Source organism: Chaetura pelagica, unplaced genomic scaffold (assembly GCF_000747805.2).
Source record: "Chaetura pelagica isolate M959 unplaced genomic scaffold, ChaPel_1.0 scaffold549, whole genome shotgun sequence".
Lineage (NCBI taxonomy): Eukaryota > Metazoa > Chordata > Aves > Apodiformes > Apodidae > Chaetura > Chaetura pelagica.
In genome coordinates this window covers 41,396-59,156 of record NW_009954625.1, presented here as the reverse complement: position 1 = coordinate 59,156, position 17,761 = coordinate 41,396, and the positions used below count along the sequence as shown (strand labels likewise).

General features: G+C 45.7%; 1 protein-coding gene across 1 annotated transcript in view; it reads left to right on the top strand.

Moving 5' to 3' along the window:
* Nucleotides 1-15,117, top strand: part of LOC104395823 (ubiquitin-associated protein 2-like) — a 103,751-nt gene extending 88,634 nt beyond the window's left edge. The window contains 7 exon segments of the mRNA XM_010005568.1: nucleotides 7,810-7,888; nucleotides 8,955-9,169; nucleotides 10,538-10,637; nucleotides 10,721-10,828; nucleotides 12,290-12,357; nucleotides 13,333-13,524; nucleotides 15,022-15,117. Of these exon segments, the coding sequence (XP_010003870.1) occupies nucleotides 7,810-7,888; nucleotides 8,955-9,169; nucleotides 10,538-10,637; nucleotides 10,721-10,828; nucleotides 12,290-12,357; nucleotides 13,333-13,524; nucleotides 15,022-15,117 (858 nt within the window).
* Nucleotides 15,118-17,761: the final 2,644 nt, after the last annotated feature.

The window sequence follows — 17,761 nt, the reverse complement described above, 5'->3', positions numbered from 1 at the left end:
AGGGTCATGCAGGGGCTGGAGCAGAGCATGCCTCTTGATGGGGAGACTTGGTTCTGAGGGGCTAGGAGCTGAGAATTATTGACATTATTTACATGTGGTGACAGCAAATTGAGAGAAAAAATGAATGGGTAATACTTAATCTAAAATAAATACAGTAAAGCACACGGAGAAAAAAGAAATAGTAACCTGTCCATTCAGTCCCAGAGTAAGACTGAACAAAAGAAAAAGTTAACAATTCATACCTTGTCTGTGTTGCCCTGGAATAGTTTGTGCTGCAAGGTGTTTTCAAGCAGTGCAACAAGAGAGTTGTAAAAAATGCCTTAAGTGGCAAGAGTAGCCGAGCTCAGCCTAATGAAAATTATCTCTGCCATGCCGCTCCTTTGTCTAAACTGGGAAGAAAGGTGGAAAATGTTGAGATACAGGCCAAAGAGGTGATTCTGATGACGATGGCTAAACCCTGGCAAAGGTTTTTCAAAGAGCTTGAGGAAAGTGCATCCTTGGAGAGGTGCCAAAGAGAAGAGTGGGCACAAGATCTGCAGAGTCCTGTTTGGAGCAGGGCTTGGAGTGTGTTGAGTGGAGGTCTCTTTCCCCCCCTATCCCAAAGACTCATTCCTGTGGTTCTGAGACAAGAGGCACTGGCAAGCTTTTTGCAACAGGTCTTTATTTTCTGTCAAATAAGTAGGTGAAAAAATAAAAACCCTTGTAAAAATAAATAAATTATGTAAATAGATGAGCAGTCAGTGGAGGCTCAGGGTTCAGGGCCGTTCTTGCAGCAGCTCTTGCCATCAGTCATGGGAGGTGGGAGGACAGAGTTAGGGATGGGGTGGTGGTCCAGAAGTGGTGATGGCAGCATGGGTGGGGCTGTGTGGGTTGTTTGGGGTTGTTGGGCTAATTGCACATGGTTCGCAATTCATACCTTGTCTGTGTTGCCCTGGAATAGTTTGTGCTGCAAGGTGTTTTCAAGCAGTGCAACAAGAGAGTTGTAAAAAATGCCTTAAGTGGCAAGAGTAGCCGAGCTCAGCCTAATGAAAATTATCTCTGCCATGCCGCTCCTTTGTCTAAACTGGGAAGAAAGGTGGAAAATGTTGAGATACAGGCCAAAGAGGTGATTCTGATGACGATGGCTAAACCCTGGCAAAGGTTTTTCAAAGAGCTTGAGGAAAGTGCATCCTTGGAGAGGTGCCAAAGAGAAGAGTGGGCACAAGATCTGCAGAGTCCTGTTTGGAGCAGGGCTTGGAGTGTGTTGAGTGGAGGTCTCTTTCCCCCCCTATCCCAAAGACTCATTCCTGTGGTTCTGAGACAAGAGGCACTGGCAAGCTTTTTGCAACAGGTCTTTATTTTCTGTCAAATAAGTAGGTGAAAAAATAAAAACCCTTGTAAAAATAAATAAATTATGTAAATAGATGAGCAGTCAGTGGAGGCTCAGGGTTCAGGGCCGTTCTTGCAGCAGCTCTTGCCATCAGTCATGGGAGGTGGGAGGACAGAGTTAGGGATGGGGTGGTGGTCCAGAAGTGGTGATGGCAGCATGGGTGGGGCTGTGTGGGTTGTTTGGGGTTGTTGGGCTAATTGCACATGGTTCGGGTGAGGTTGTGGAGATCTTGGAAAGAGGTGTGAGCTTTGAGGCGGATGTGGTCCCAGGCACAGGGGCTGTGGTGCTGGGTGTGGAGAAAGTCCTGGATATGCCCGAAGTATTGGTTGATGCTGAGCAGCAGGTTGTGGGGCCCTTGGCCTTCGAATAGCACGTCACTGGCTGATGCACATTGCTCCAGGTGGTGAACGTAATGCTGAAGGTTGTTAAGGAGGTGGTGCCATGCATGGGCATCCCAGTGGTGGGGGGTGCTTGGGATGCTGGAGGATGCAGAGGGCAGTGACAGTGGCTTGGTGTGGGTGGCTGGTGTGGAGGAGGGTGTTGGAGAAGGGGGGAAAAGACATATGCTGGTGGTGGCAGAGTTGTGGTGGGCTGGGACTCGCTCCAATGGCTCCATCTCCTTCTTGTGTTGGGGACTCCAGAACTGGACACAGCACTGCAGGTGGGGTCTCATGAGAGCAGAGTAAAGGGAGAGATATTTGTCCTCAGTGTGTTGATATTTATAAACAAATGTGTAAATGTTGAAAAGGATTTCTGGTCAACTATTCATGCAATGATTGTGATTTCTAGATTTATTTATTTTTTACTTGTGTTTTGAATTTGTTGTAGAAATTAGGCAACATTAGGTGTGTGGGAGGCAGTAGTTGGTGGGGATATTTGTCTTTGATGTGCTAGTCCATTTACATCTAGAAAGTGAAAGTGGGCAGAGTCCCAAATGCAAGTCTTCACTGCTTCCTGGGAAGCTTCCAGCAGTGAGAAGTACCAGTGGTTACTGATACTGTGAGAATGGGAGTTTCTCCTAAGGTTTCTTTTTACATTTAATTCAGTTTCTTAATGTGTATGTTGATGCTATAAATTCTCTGTGTTGTTTTTTTGTTAGTTTTGGTTATTTGGGTTGGGGTTTTTTTTGTGTGTATTACATTGGGATATGATATCTTTTCTGTTAGTCTGCTGCAGGCTGCCTGTGTAGTAGAGATCTTACAAATGTCTCAGCTGGTGTGTGTAGTATTTAATGAACCGCTTGGTGGAGCTTAAATCTATTACGTCAGATCAATCATCATTTTTCAGTCCTTTTCTCTCTCACCTTTTGAGTCTATTCCTGATATTTCAGTTTTGACTTTAGGTACCTTCTGCTGTGTCCAGTTCTGGAGCCCTCAACACAGGAAGGACATAGAACTCTTGGAGCAAGTTCAGAGGAGGCCATGGAGATGATCCAAGGGCTGGAGCACCTCTCCTATGAAGACAGGCTGAGAGAGTTGAGGGTGTTCAGCCTGGAGAAGAGAAGGCTCTGGGGAGAACTTAGAACACCTTCCAGTACTTGAAGGGGCTACAGGAAAGCTGGGGAGGGGCTTTGGACAAGGGCTTGTAGTGAGAGGAGAAGAGGTAATGGTTTTTAACTGGAAGACAGGAGATTTAGGTTAGACATGAGGAGGAGGTGGTGAGACACTGACCCAGATTGCCCAGAGAAGCTGTGGCTGCCCCATCCCTGGAAGTGTTCAGTGCCAGGCTGGATGGGGCTTGGAGCAACCTGGTCTAGTGAGAGGTGTCCCTGCCCATGCAGGGGGGTTGGAATTAGATGATCTTCAAGGTCCCTTCCAACCCAAACCATTATATGATTCTATGATTCTATGAATAATTGCAATACTTAGACCCTGTTCTCATGTGGATTTAGTTATTTTTGTCTGGTTTATATAGGGGAAAATGCTAGTATGTCAGTTCCAGTTTATATCCACTGAGTCCTGTTCAGATCTCTTCTCCAAATCTGCTTTTTTGTGTAATTTTCTTCAGGAGATAGGAGTGCTGCTTTTGAGTAGCCTGCAAATACTTTTAATAGGAATTTGGTTGTGTTTTGTTAAGTGATTTATACGGGATTTGATGAAGTGGAATTACCTGGGAAGGAAAAGATGATGAAATCTGGCACCATTTCAAGTTACAGAAAACACCTGCAATACGAAATCTTTGCCATATTATTTCATGTTCAATGATGGAGGAATGGGTGTAGGAGATAGGGGGTGATGCATAGAAATGCAGTGAGGTGGAAGATGCTGTCAATTCTGAGAAAGCATTTGAGATGCTGGGGAATTTGCAGAGGCAGGGATGAAGAAGGAGGGTGCATTTCCAGTGTTGGAGATTGTATGGACAATCGACACATTAGTGGTTAAAGCATTAACTCTTGATGGATTTGAGGTGAGAAATAGGAGGATAATCACTTAGTATGGTACTAGCCCCACAAGTGGAGTGCACCCAGGGAGGGAAAGGCAAGTTTTAATCTTTTTCTCCCAAACTGAAGATTTGGTTTTGCTGGCATGTCCTGTCATCTTGAAGTGTGAACTTTTTAGGGTGAGGACTGTCTTAAATTCCTGTAGAGGACCTAGAAGAATGATATAAGGCAGTGGTCTCCACCTTTTTTTGATATCACACCCCATCCATAAAAAATTTGTGAGCACTTGCTCCCAATATATTTTTATTTGTAAATGATATACATATACTACTTTACTAATATGTATAAAACATCCACAAAAAATTTAAAAAGGATGAAAGGTAAAACAAACATTATTTTAAAATGTTTTAAGATTTTATTTATTAATGGTACCAAAAACATTTTCTTCATGAACCCAAATGAATTGTGCAAACTGATGTCAGTTATTAATTAAGTAAAATTTGTGGAAAATCAAATTGGGGGGAAAAAAAAAAACAACACATAAAAGAGAACATAAGGGACGCACAGAATAAAAGCAGGGCCTAGATAACAGTGAAACAGTAAGAATTAGACACAACCAGATTCCAATTAGAGAAAAACACTCCCCAAGCAGTCAACAGCCCAGCCTTGGGACAGGCCTGCAGGACACCTGCTAGAGAGAGGGAAGGGAAGGGAAGGGAAGGGAAGGGAAGGGAAGGGAAGAGGCTTCATCTCAAGTACTGTGTCCAGTTCTAGGCCTCTCCAAGGATACTGAGGTGCTGGAGCAGGTCCAGAGGAGAGCAGCAAGGCTGGTGAAGGGAAGGGAAGGGAAGGGAAGGGAAGGGAAGGGAAGGAGCATTGCCCACAGCTTATTTTGGTTACAGCCTTGAGCATTGGGGGAAACCACAATGAATAAGTAAAATCACTGTATTAATACATTAATGATCCATTAGCATACTAAAATTCACACCCACAGGCTAGAGGGGCCCCTACTAACAACAAGCCCCTTACTCTTTGAGCAGGCACAGTGAAATTCCTGAGCATTCCCACTTTAAATGGAAGCGAGGGGTTAGCGACCAATCGTGTGTGCCAGTGACAGAATAATGTTAAAATTCTTTCTCATGTTTTTGGGTGTAAAAGTAGCACTTGCATTTTGGGAAGCTGAGCTTGCTTTGTGGAGCACTGCCCTGCTCCCTTTTCTGTGCAGACCTGGATATTAAAGCAGGTATCTTGACTCTGTGTGTGTGGATTGGCTTCTTGCACACTGGGTAACGGACCCTGCATTCGGGACACCCAGAAGCTGGGCTCGAAGCACTTTGGTGACTGCCAGTCGTGTCCTGTGTGTATTTATGCCCACAACTCTCCCTGGCCTGTATTTATCAGTGCAATGCAATGAAAGAGCTTACTACTAGAAATAGAAACTGTGAGCAATAGATAGCAGGCACGGGGTTTATATAATTGGAAACGACTTTTTAATGAAAGAATTAAAAGGAGGGAGCTCCCACCGGCTCCTCCCCCCTGAGGAAGCAGGAGCAGCAGAAACAAGGTGTGATGAACTGACTGTAACCCCATTCCCCGTCCCCCTGTGCTGCTGGGGGAAAGAAGGTAGAGAAACTGGGAGCAAAGTAATTTGGGCCCAGGAAGAAGGGAAGGGGGGGAAGGTGTTCATAAGATCTGGTTTTGTTTCTCACTGTCTTGCTGTGATTTGATTGGTGACAAGTTAAATTAATTGTTTTTTTCCCCCCAAGTTGAGTCTGTTTTGCCCATGACCATAACTTTTGAGTGAACCCTCATCCTTGTCTCGACCCACAAGCTTGTAATTGGATTTTCTCCTCCCCATCCCACAGTGAAGGGAGGGGTGAGCAAGCAGCCACATGGTGCATAGTTGCCAGCTGGGCCTAAACCATAACAAAAGCTAAAACAAATTAAACTCCATTGGTTGAAATTTGCTTTCTAAGACCACACATTAGCACGAATCACCACTGTGCAAAATGCTGTAATGCAAAAAGATGATAAAGGTTTGAACTCACATAATTAATAACTGCACAAAACAAAACAAGAACCCCTCCACATTAAAGATCAGTCTAGAAAACAGTAAGACCAAATTTCCCAGGGGAACACCTATAGATTGATGTGCTCTCTTCCAGCAGAGAACTGAGGCAATTCTTGAATTGAACCAAATTTTGAGAAGTTATCTGTCAAGAGAGTAATGAATTGCCAGGAGCAGAGACATTTTGCAATCTCAGTAACCCAGACAAGCCCACAACTTAACTACTCTGCTGCCAGAATCAAGACACCAGGGTAAGAGCTTAATTTCAGTCTCACAGATACTTATAATAATTTCAGTCTGCTGGTGGATGACCATCATCATTTCACTTTGTGAAGACACTGCACAAGAAGTTTAGAATTTTGTGACTTGCAGATATGCTGAATCATGCTGTAGGACACAGCATGCATCTAACAAAGCTTTTCCCACACACCCAAATTACTCTATTGACCAGAAATCTTCTAGCATCATGAGGCTGGCATATTCAAGAGCTGAAATCTGAAGACACTGATGTCACAGGACAGAAATCCTGAGACAGGCATAGGTATAGAATTCCTCACTGATGGGAAATGTTGCTGAAGAACACAAAGCTGCTTTAGAGACAAGAATACAGGAACAACTTAATGCTGTGCTGGATTACTGACCAATTAAAGCAAGATACCAAACATACTCTTCCAAAATAGACTGTGATTTCCCCCCCATCTTTTCTTGCATTTTACTGATTCAGTGTCCCTGTTTGAGCCAGGACAGAACCAATTTTCTTTCTAGTTATTTCACTTTTCAGTTCAGTCTCTTCTAAGTAGCTGCACTTGCTGAAATTAACAGCATGTTTCTCAGTCAGTGTCTGCTTCTAGGCTTGATGTTTATAGTTAGTGCTGGAGAATGGTAGGCAGAAATTCTCTTGCTTATACTTATTCCTATAGAAACCAGGGTCACTGCTTGGTTCTGCTAAACTTCTTATGCTCTGGAAACTAAAGGGAGTAAAGGGGTCACACCTGTGACCCTCCTTTGGAGAGGACCTGACCAGAAAAGTGACCAAAATTGACCAAACAAAGCATTCCATCCCATACACATCATACTCGGTATAAATCTGAGGGATCACAAGGGTCAAGCTCTCTTTGTCTATGGCTGGTGTCCTGGGAGCACTGTCCGTTCATCTGCCTTTGATTCTGATCCGTGTGTTCCTGAATCCAGCTCCTGTCTGCTGCTGACTCCAGGAATTGAGTCTGGGACTTTTGCAGGGCCTGCCCTGCAGCCTTGGGGGTGACATGAGCATTATTGGGGGGGAACTTTATCAATTTTATATATATTTGTATATATTTGTACATATTTCATTATTTTCCTTTTAGTCCCAACTGTTTCATTAAAGCTGTGTAGTTTGGTTTCCAACCCCTAAGCCTCTCTCCCTTATTCTCTTTCCTTTCCCTTTCTGGGAATGGAGAGAAGTTAATAGAAAGCATCTGTCATGCTTTTTATTGCTGGCCTAGTATTAAACTGTGACATCCAGTCATCAGGTGATAACTCTTTTTCTTCAGTTTTTTGTAATGTTTGTGCTGTTTTCCTTGCTGATGTTTTTACTTTTTGAAAAGAGGGCATGGTTCAAGGGTAAAACCTTTAGACTACATGCACATTGTGATTACAGCCCTAGCCTGACCCCAGGTCTTTGGCCCCTGATGGTCTGTTGCTCTTCCAGGTGCAGTCTTGCTGGAATATGACACGGAATACGATGGGAAAGCATTTAGTTGTTGCCTTTAACTTTCCATTAAGAGATGATTTGTGTATGATATTAAAAATGTCTATAAAATAGGTTTATTTTGAAGTTCAGGATCCAGGTAAATCTTCAGCTCTGCTGTAAGCAATAAGGTCAGCTTCTGCCCAATCTTCCTTTAGCTCTTGCTTTTTAATTTTTTTTATGTGTATAATATGGTGTTCATAAGAGATGTCCAGCTCTGTTACTGTCTCAACTATTAATAGAGGATGTAATCTCTTTCTAAGGATTACTATGGAATTACATTCCCTGCTCCTGCAACCTTGACAGGCAGAGATGGGAGCCTTGCTAACAACCTGTACTCAGGTGAGTGCTATTTAAAGACAAATATGGCAAGATGTGCTGGTTTCTAAATGCAGGTCATCCTGTCATTGCTGTAAGAGCAGTCATTTTTCCCTTCTGTAAGCAAACCCATCAGTCCAAACTAGTAAAACAAAAGCAAGCATCTCCCCCTTCTCCTTCTCAACCCTGACATTGATATTTTTATTTTTTTTTCATGGTATTGGTCGGTAATTCATATGTGACTTCTGGTAGTAATTTAGGTAGTCTTTGAGAATAAGTGCAAAATTGTTATGAATTTTGTGTGGTCTAAGAAGCCCTTCTTCATTCTTGCTCTTCAGTTATCAGCATGCAAAGATGACATTAATGCCATCCAGAATTTTCAGCCCATGGTTTTCTTTCACTGCCATCTGATTACAGCTTAAAACTGTAGCCATAGGTGTTATAATTCCTGAAATGCCAGTATTAAGTGTTGTCATACTTTTTGGTAACCAACGTAAAGGAATATTTGTTGGGAACGAGATAGATGTGACTGATATATGTTACTTCCCTAAAAACACGTGAACATGCTGCTCTGTAGGCTGCCAGAAAATGCAAGTGTTCAGGAGTTTGCTTTGTAATCACTTCTCTCAGGAGGCTGCTTTTGGGTTAATAATCAGATTTCCCTTCCTACTTCTTCAATAAGGTGGCCCATGATGCAAGCCTTGCTTTCCTAGCCTTCAGCTACTCTCTCCAGAACCCAACAACCATTTGCTCTGGCTATTTACCTAATTCTGCTTTTAGCATGTTTTATTGCAATGATCTGATAGTGATGAATCTATTCAGACTGTGTGAGACAGATAAATATTGGTATCTCCATTTTATCAATGGATTAACCAGGGCACAGAGTTCTGTGCCATGAACAGGCAATGTCCCTGTGGCCATCAGGAACAGAGACCGGGAGAGATCTTCCCATGAACAACTGCAGCCTTTCAAGTGTAGAATGTGCTCTCTTCTGTAATTGTCTACTTGTATTCAGAGGATTTGAATCCTTTGAATCCTCCACTTTTGGAGTGGCTTTGATAGCTTTTCTAATAAGTTTTTTCTTTCACAGGTGATGTAACAAAATTTGGCCGTGGAGATTCTGCCTCTCCTGCTCCTGCTACCACACTCACCCAGCCACAGCAGAACCAGACACAGACTCATCATACAACTCAGCAGCCCTTCCTCAACCCAACTCTGCCCCCAGGATACAGCTACACTGGGTTACCTTATTATGCTGGTGTGCCCGGTGTACCCAGTGCATTCCAGTATGGGCCAACCATGTTTGTAAGTGTAACAGCCTAAACTGTAACCCTCCCTTTGTGCCTCTCTGGTTTTGCTTTCTCCAGCCCAAACCTTTTACTTCTTGGAATCAGAGGTTGATTTGGGTTGGAAGGGACCTTTAAATATCATCCAGATCCAACCCCCTGCATGGGCAGGGACACCTCCCACCAGACCAGGCTGCTCCAAGCCTCATCCAACCTGCCCTTCAACACTGCCAGGGATGGGGCAGCCACAGCTTCTCTGGGCAACCCAAGCCAGTGTCAGACCACCCTCATTGTAAAAAATATGTCCAATCTAAAACTACCCTCTATCCATTTAAAACTGTAGTCCTATCACTACAGGCCCTAGTAAAAAGTCTCTCTCTCTCTTTCTTATGAGCCCCCCTTTAAGTATTGAAAGGCTGCAATAAGGTCTCCCTGGAGCCTTTTCTTCTCCAGGCTGAACACCCCAACTCTCCCAGCCTGTCTCCAGAGCAGAGCTGCTCCAGCCCTCTCATCATCTCTGTGGCCTCCTCTGGACCCACTCCAACAACTCCATGTCCTTCTTGTGCTCCGGGCCCCAGAACTGGATATGATACTCCAGGTGGGGTCTCATGGTAGGAGAGTAGAGGCCTCTTCCCCAGTCTGCAAGGAATCTCCAAAAACATGAAAGCATGAGAAAATAGCTGCAGTTTCTTTCCCAATAAAACAGGAAATTTAAAAGGCCAGAACTCATTAACTCCTGTGCAGGTTACTGTAAATAGTAGAAAGTTACAGCTCATGGACTCAGTGTTCCTCAAAGCCTGTAGCTGTGTCTGGAGAGTCAAAGGGAGACCCAAAGCTGTGTCAGCAAGCCGAGGGTGTCTAAGAAATCCTTTTGAGGGATGGAAGAGACCCCCATTAAGTCATAAAGCAACACTGGTAGTCTCAGGAGGGAGGATGTTATTTGGGAAGAGGTGATACTCCAGGCAGAAGTGTATATGTGTCTATTTTAGGGCCCTGTAGGACTGTGTTTTATGAAACAGCCCCAGGCAGGAGTTGGTGTTTCATTTGTTTCTGGAGGGAGAGCACTGGTTGCTCCTTCTTGGGTTTGTGGGTAAGAATTTGCTTTTTACGGTCAATGTATGAAAGAAATACACAGCCTATTCTGAGACAAGGTTGCACTACAGTCAGAGGGGTGGCTCTAGCAGAAAACATGGGGCTTGTACAAAGCCACTAACAGCAAGTTACTGGTTGAAGTGAGAGTGCCATGTCCCATACCATCCCAGTGCTCTCAACTCCAAATTAAATTTCCCACATGAGGTGGAGGTGCCTTCCCCACTAGATGGCAGAGGGAACTTGTGTTTTGCCTGCCGTTCCCCACTTAACAGTGCCTTTTATTTCCTTTGTCCAGGTACCTCCAGCATCTGCTAAACAGCATGGAGTCAACCTGAACACAGTGTCGACTCCTTTCCAGCAAGCAAGCAGCTATGGGCAGCACAGCTATGGAGCAGGTATGCTTACCACTGCGCTTTTCACCTGAGTGTCTGCAGAGCTGTTTGCACACTGTAACACCTTGTCTTGTACACACTGGCAGGCTATGATGACTTAACGCAGGGGACAGCAGCTGGAGATTACAGCAAAGGAGGCTACAGTGGGTCATCTCAAGCACAAAACAAATCTGCTAGCACTGGACCTGGGAAAGGTAACATGTGAGACCTGAGGTTGCTCTTGAGTGGGATTTAATAGGGCAAACTCCCAGTGCTGTGCAGTCAAACATAGCAGTCAGCTCTAAACAGTCACAATCCAAGCTGTTTCTCCATCTCCCATATACCAAAAGCTTTTTTAATGGCCCAAATGTTCCTTCTAAATCTCATGGCTGAACTTTGCATAAGAAATTGTGTCGCTGATATGCAGCTTTGTTCACAATTATACATGGGAGAAATGGTGAGCTGTTTCCTCTGTCAAAGTTTTCTTTGCTGAAGAATAGCAGTCCTGCAGCAGTGCTGTGTTTTTGAAGCCTAAGCAATTTGATGCTGCTCCTGAAATGCTCCTCTGCCTAATGAAGACTAGATTTTGAGTTTCTTGGTAGGCACCTGAAAAAGCCATGTGTTAGGAGTGAGCAGGACAGTTCACACATCTCCGGACTGTTGTTTCAGCTGCTTGTCTGTACCCTCATCACAATTGTTTCATGCCTAGAAATGTTTCCTTGACTGTAAAGGCTGAAGAATTTATAGTTTATATGAAAGCTTTATTCTGCACATGCTGGTTAGACCTGAGAAATGTATACTGAATTGCTTAGCGCTAACTATTTCATCCTTGGGCTTAAGCCAATATCAAGCATTTGCTGTACATTTGAAACACCAGCTGGACTGTCTTCAGGCAAGAGCTGAGCTCCACTCTCCTCTGTGGAGGAGCAATTTAAAAAAGAGCAATGTCCTAGGAAAGGTACAACCTTAGAGCAGTGCACACCCTCTGAGTCCAGTCCTCTGATTCACTGGCCAAAGGAACCACTGGTTATATGCAAATTAAATTATTAGAGCCAGTCTTTATAAGACTGTGAATAAGTGGCTGGTTTGAGAGTCACCTTGCTGGTAAGTATTTCTGAGCCTGTTGTGCCACTGGCTGGTCCAGGTGGAAGGCAGTCTGAATCAATGATATTAATTCTCTTAGGGCAGAGGAGCATTGCAGACCTCACCCTTCGACAGGATGTAAAAGGACAAGAGCTCAAATGTGCAGCAGCTACTGAGTCTCATTGCTCAGTGCACTGCTGGAAAGCTCTTGATTGCTGCAGTAGAGCCAAATGCATTCTTAACCCTAGGGGAAAGCTGGGTTTCCGTGAGCTTAAATGAGTGTTCAATGCATCCAGCTGCTGCCTGGTGAAGTGCCTTTGAATCTAAGCTGGGTCATGGTCATGGACATGGACTAGTTTCCTACTTTGCAGCAGGGGTAAGGAATCGAGCCCTTTCTTCTGTTCCCATGTTAGATGCTGTGGGTCTGACAACATGGAGAACCCCATCAGGCTAGCTGGCAGCAGCAGCTTCAGACAAAGGTGCATCCACTGAGGCCACAGGAGGTGCTGAGAGCAAGGCACACATGGCTCATGCTGGGTGATGGTTGACTTTCTCATTGTTTATGGCTTTTTTTCATTTGTTTTGTTTTCCAGGAGTTTCTGTGACCTCAAGTAACACAGGTGTACCTGATATCAGTGGCTCAGTCTATAACAAGACTCAGGTGAGCAATGCTAGACTCTCCTGAGGCCTGAGGCCAGGCTGATGGCTCCCCATGCAGAGCACTGGTGGCTGGGGCCATTCCCAGGTCAGTTGGTTTCAGTGTCAGCAGGTTGTGACATTTCTTATGTTGACTCTGTTTGCTGTTGAAGAGGAGTCTTGTCCTCTATCCCACCACTTCTGTCGTGTCAGCTCCTGATGGCAGCTGCTGGTATAGGTGCAGTGCTCTCTGTTGCTGCACACGTGCTGTATCCTGGGTGCAAATGAAATATGATGGCACTGATGTTTTTAGTCAAAATAGTCCCCAAAGCAGGTGAGTCAAAAGGCCCTTTGCTTTTCACTGGTGAGACCAGTCAGTAGTGCCCATCCCGAACACCTGTAGGTCCCTATCCCACGCTCTCCTGTGGCTGTTGCTCAGCATACAACTTCCTAGGGAAAGCAGAAAGTGCTTTGACAAGCTGTGGTGTGCAGTTGGGCTTATGCCCAGCTCTTGTTTTTCCATCTTTGCACCCTCAGCTGGGGGAATTGGTATCTGGCTGTTATCCATGCTTACAGGTAGGAAGATCTTGAGCTCTCAGCTACACCCTTAGCGTTAGGGGTCAAGCTTTGGCCAGGGGAGGAAAATCTTATTGCAAGTTGTTCTTCTACCTCCCTGGGTAGTTTGAACCTCAGCCCCCACAATGTGTGAAGGACTGATTTCAGGTAGCTGCTGCCATCCCATGTCTCACTGAGTAAAAAGAGGTCAGGGGAAAAAGGAGTACAGTAACTGGAATTAAAATGTTGGAGGCATTAGTGCAGAAGCATGGGTGAGAACAGGAGCTGAAACTCAATCTGCTGAAGTGCTCACAGGTGTGACTTAGCTTTCTCGTGGGGTTGGTGAAAGGTTCAGGGGATGTGTGTTTGGGCCACTCTTCTTGTCTGATCACTGTGGGGCTGCTCACATCAGTGTCTGATGCTGTCTGCCTTGCCTCCCATGCAGACATTTGACAAGCAGGGATTCCATCCTGGTACACCACCTCCTTTCAGCCTGCCCTCTGCTCTTGGATCGACTGGGCCCCTGAACCCTGGTGCTGCCCCAGGTTATGCTCCAGCCCCATTTCTCCATATCCTGCCTGCGCATCAGCAGCCTCATTCCCAGATGCTACATCACCATCTTCAGCAAGATGGACAGGTGAGTTGGCCCCTTCCACATCTACAACATGCCTGAGAGCAGATTGCTCCCACCCACATCCCAGCAGGGTCTTGGGGGTTTTTCCTTCCTTCTGGTTTTTGATTTATTCATTGGGAAAGGGCCTTGACAATGATTGCTGACTGACAGACTCAATGCCATTGACCAGCTTGGGGAGGGAACCTCATAAAGCTCAGCAAGGGGAAGTGCAAAGTCCTGCCCCTGGGGAGGAACAATCCTATGTACCAGTATATGCTGGGGGCCAAAGCAGCTTGGTAGAAAAGGCCCTAGGCATCCTGGTGGTCACCATGTTGAACATGAGCCAGCAATGTGCCTTTGCCACAAATAAGGCAAATGGTATCCTGGGGTGCATTAGGCAAAGTATTGCCAGCAGGTTGAGGGAGGGCATCCTTCCCTGCTACTCAGCATTTGTGAGGCCATACCTGGAGTACCATGTTCAGTTCTGGGCTCCCCAGTACAAGAGAGATATGGATGTAGTGGAGAGTCCAACAAAGGGCCACAAGGATGATGAAGGGACTGGATCACCTCTCCTATGAGGAAAGGCTGAGAGATCTGGGACTGTTTGGTCTGGAGAAAAGGGTACAGGGAAATCTCATCAATGAATATACCTGAAGGGAGAGTGTAAGGGGAATGGAGCCTCAGTGGTGCCCAGTGACAGAACCAGAGGCAATGGGCATAGACTGAAACACAGGAGGTTCCCTCTGAACATCAGGAATCAACTGTCTTACTGGGATGGTGTTGCAAGCCAGTAGCCTCTGTGATGGCGTTGGCTGGTGACAGATGGTGACCAAGCACTGGTACAGGTTGCTCAGGGAAGTTGTGGAGTCTCCACCATTGGAACTGTCTGGATATGGTCCTGGGCAACTGGCTCCAGGTGACCCTGCTTGAGCAGAGGGATTGAACAAGATACCTCAAGATCCCTGTCAGCCTCATCCAGCCTGTGATTCTGTGAAGAGGCCATCCTGATGTGGGGAGTGGAGAGATGGGCTGTGAGGTGTGAAGCCAAGGCAGGTGCTGCTCTGATTTCTGATTTGGTTTCACCAGCCCATGCATTTACTTTCCTTACTATAAATGTTCCCTGAAAAAACAGTGTTCTGCCTTAAGAGTCCAGAAATAGGAAATGCGTGGCATGCTTGGCTGGTGCACCACCTTCAGTCACCTTGAGAGCTCCTTTGCCTATCCCCAGTCCTGCTCCTCCTTCCTTGTGCTTGACCCTGTTTTGGGTGAGATGTGGTGGGATGGTGTGTCCCTGTGCTCCTGCTTCATATCTCTGTGGCCATTTGTCCTGGATTGCGAGATGCAGAGATGTTGCAAAGCAGAAACGGATCTGTTTGGGTTGGAGCATTGCTGTGTTGGCAGATGCCAAGGCTGTCCCTGGGGATGGCAGCTCTTCTGGTGATGTACGGACAGGCTTGTCTTCCTGGGAGTGCTGGTGCTATAGCAACTGATGCCCATGTCTCCTTCCTTTCCAACTTCTAGGGTGGATCTGGCCAACGCAACCAACCCAGCACCATGCAGCAAAAGTCTCAGACTACCAAAACCACCTATGGCACTTCTCCATACTGGACAAACTAAAGCCAAAACTAGGGAGGGAGGAGAACATGAAAGGAGAGGAGGAGGGGGGGTGGGAAACAGAAAAAAAAAAGAGAGAGAGAAAAAGAAAAAAAAGCCGAAGCCCATTTCTGGATTTATTAGGAGAGGAAGTAACTGCTCATCCAAACATTTGTGCAGGAAGAACTGCAGCTAGCCAGACATTCTCTGACTCACCCACTTCCTCTTTGATTTGCTGTTATATGTAATATATTTATGTATGTATTTGTAAATGTAACAGAGCCTAAATGTGGTTTTCTGCATCTTGCAGCCTGTTTTATTTTCTTTGTAGGAAAAAAAAAAATTGTTTCCTATCTGTACCAGGGCATCCTTGTTTTTTTAAGCTTTATAACTCTGTCAAAGACAAACTGTGACTTTTTTTTTTTTTGAGCCCATTTATTTAATGCAATTCTAAATTCAGGCAAATAAGGAGCCTTGCCCTTCCTCCCCCAAAAGAATCAAGATGTGTCCTGTTGGTTTGATTTCTGCCTCGGCCCCCAATATAGCAGTTACTTTAAACAGAGAAAGAAAAAAAAAAAAAAAAGGAAGAAAAAAAGGTGCCTTCCCCTTTTTTCATATCTTCCTTTCTTCCTGCTCTGGAAGATGAACTCTTGTGGGCAGTTTGGTCGCTGTGGCCCTGAGCTGCAGCCTCACCTTTTTATTTTTCAATATAATAATAATAATGATAGGGATTTATTTTTGTTTGTTTCTCTAGCAAGAGACTTTGGATGGCTGTGCGTGTCCTGGAACACCTCCTTTGCATCATTAGAGGCAAAAATTATGTAGGTGGGTGTTTTTTTTTTTAATAAAAGTATAAGCTGTGTCTTGTACCTCTTTTTGCCCTGAGCCACCCTGACCAGGAAAGCCAGAGCTACTGGATGGAAACTTCACCTATCCCTCCCTGGTTTTTTAAAAAACAAAGACCCTGGAGACAACTCCTGGTCCTTCTTGTCCTGCACCAGTGCAGTGAATGTTTTATGAGTTTTAGTTTCTTTTTAGCCCTTCCTCCACCTAATAAAGATCTAAACGTATCACTGGTGTGTGTCTGCATTTTCAGAGGCTGCAGGAGCAGTTTTGCTTTTACAGCCTGTCCCTTTCCACCTGCTCCTGCAGCAAAAGCTGAGCTGGGAGGGTAAGAGCAGCAGGGGAAGCTCAATACCATGACAAAGGTGAGTGCACCTCAGTGTGGAGAGCTCACAGGCAGCCACAGCAGGGATAGGATCTTGGGCAGCACTCCTGATATAAGCATTACATCTCTGCTTTTGGTGTCCTCTGGCATTGTGCTCCAAGTCCCTGTGGAGCAGCTGGGATATACATAAAGAGGGAGCATAGCTGCAGTGCTGCTTTCCCTTGCTTTACTGATGAGGTCCATGGCCTCCAGTGGTGAGGGCTAGTGCCCCAGGCTCATCCTCACAGCACATAAGGGCAGTGCTTCCACACCTGGACTGTGCTGTCCTCCAGCACCCTCCTCTTCCCCAGCATGCAGCTCTAGCACCTTCCCAACTGCTCTGGGATGCTGCCACATACTGTCTTTCCTCCTCTTCAGGCAAGACTAAAGAGGATGTTCTGTTTGGGTTTTTTTTCCATTTCCCTATGCTGTTGGCTCCAGCAGGGCTCTGTCACAGTAATTTCCTCCTGCCCAAATAGCAGCCAGGTTCATCTAGTGCAAGGCAGGCTGAAGATTTTGTCCTGCCTTTGGTACCACACCTACTGGATGAAAAAGTTATTGGCAGCTCTGGGAAGCCCAGGTACTATAGGAATCAGACAGAATATACACGCAAGCCTGATCCAAATCGGCCCAGGCTGCACCAGCCCTTAGTCACGATCTGGGCAGAGCCAATTATCCAGACCATGCCGTGGTGGAGCTAAAATGGGTGGCCGTAAACCCCTTTAATTATCAGGATTTCTGACACCAGCCCTGGTTGTGATTACTGGCCTCCCAGCAACACAAGCAAAGCAATTAGACCAAATTGTTCACATGGATCCACTCCAAATTTGAGCCAACGTGGATGTGTTGGGTATTACTGTGGGACAACGCTAATTACACCAAACGCTAAAATCAAAGCCTAGATACCGTGATATATTTTAACGAATTAACACGGCTTATTTTGGAATCAAATACACAAAGAAAAATGCTCAGAATAAAGGGTTTAAAACAAGAGGGGAACTGAGAATGCATCTGTGAAAACATCTAGTTTATACCGGCACGCTCCCGGCGGAGGTGCTACCCGGAATAGAAGAGGGTTTAAGTTAGTGAAGAACCGACTTAGGAGATGAGGAATTGATGCCCGACGCACCCTCAGTAAGGATTGACGCTGTGCGTGTTTGTGAGAGGACCGCGTGTTTTTCTCCGGGGATAGAATATCGCAGAAAGCAAGTATGAAACCGGGAGATTAGCCGCGTTTACACGTCCGCGAGATCCAGCGACTGACGAGAGCTTAGTTCCAGGTTCTCCGGCTGCGGGTAGTGACGCGATACGCTGCGACGGCTAGCGGTGATGACGTATGTCAGGCGGGCAGGCAAGCAGCACTGGCGGGAAGCGGCACACAGCAGGCAGGCAAGCAGCAGGCTGCAGCAAGCCGGCTTGGGGAGGCGGGGAGCCAAGGCGGGAGCCGACTGCGGGGGACTG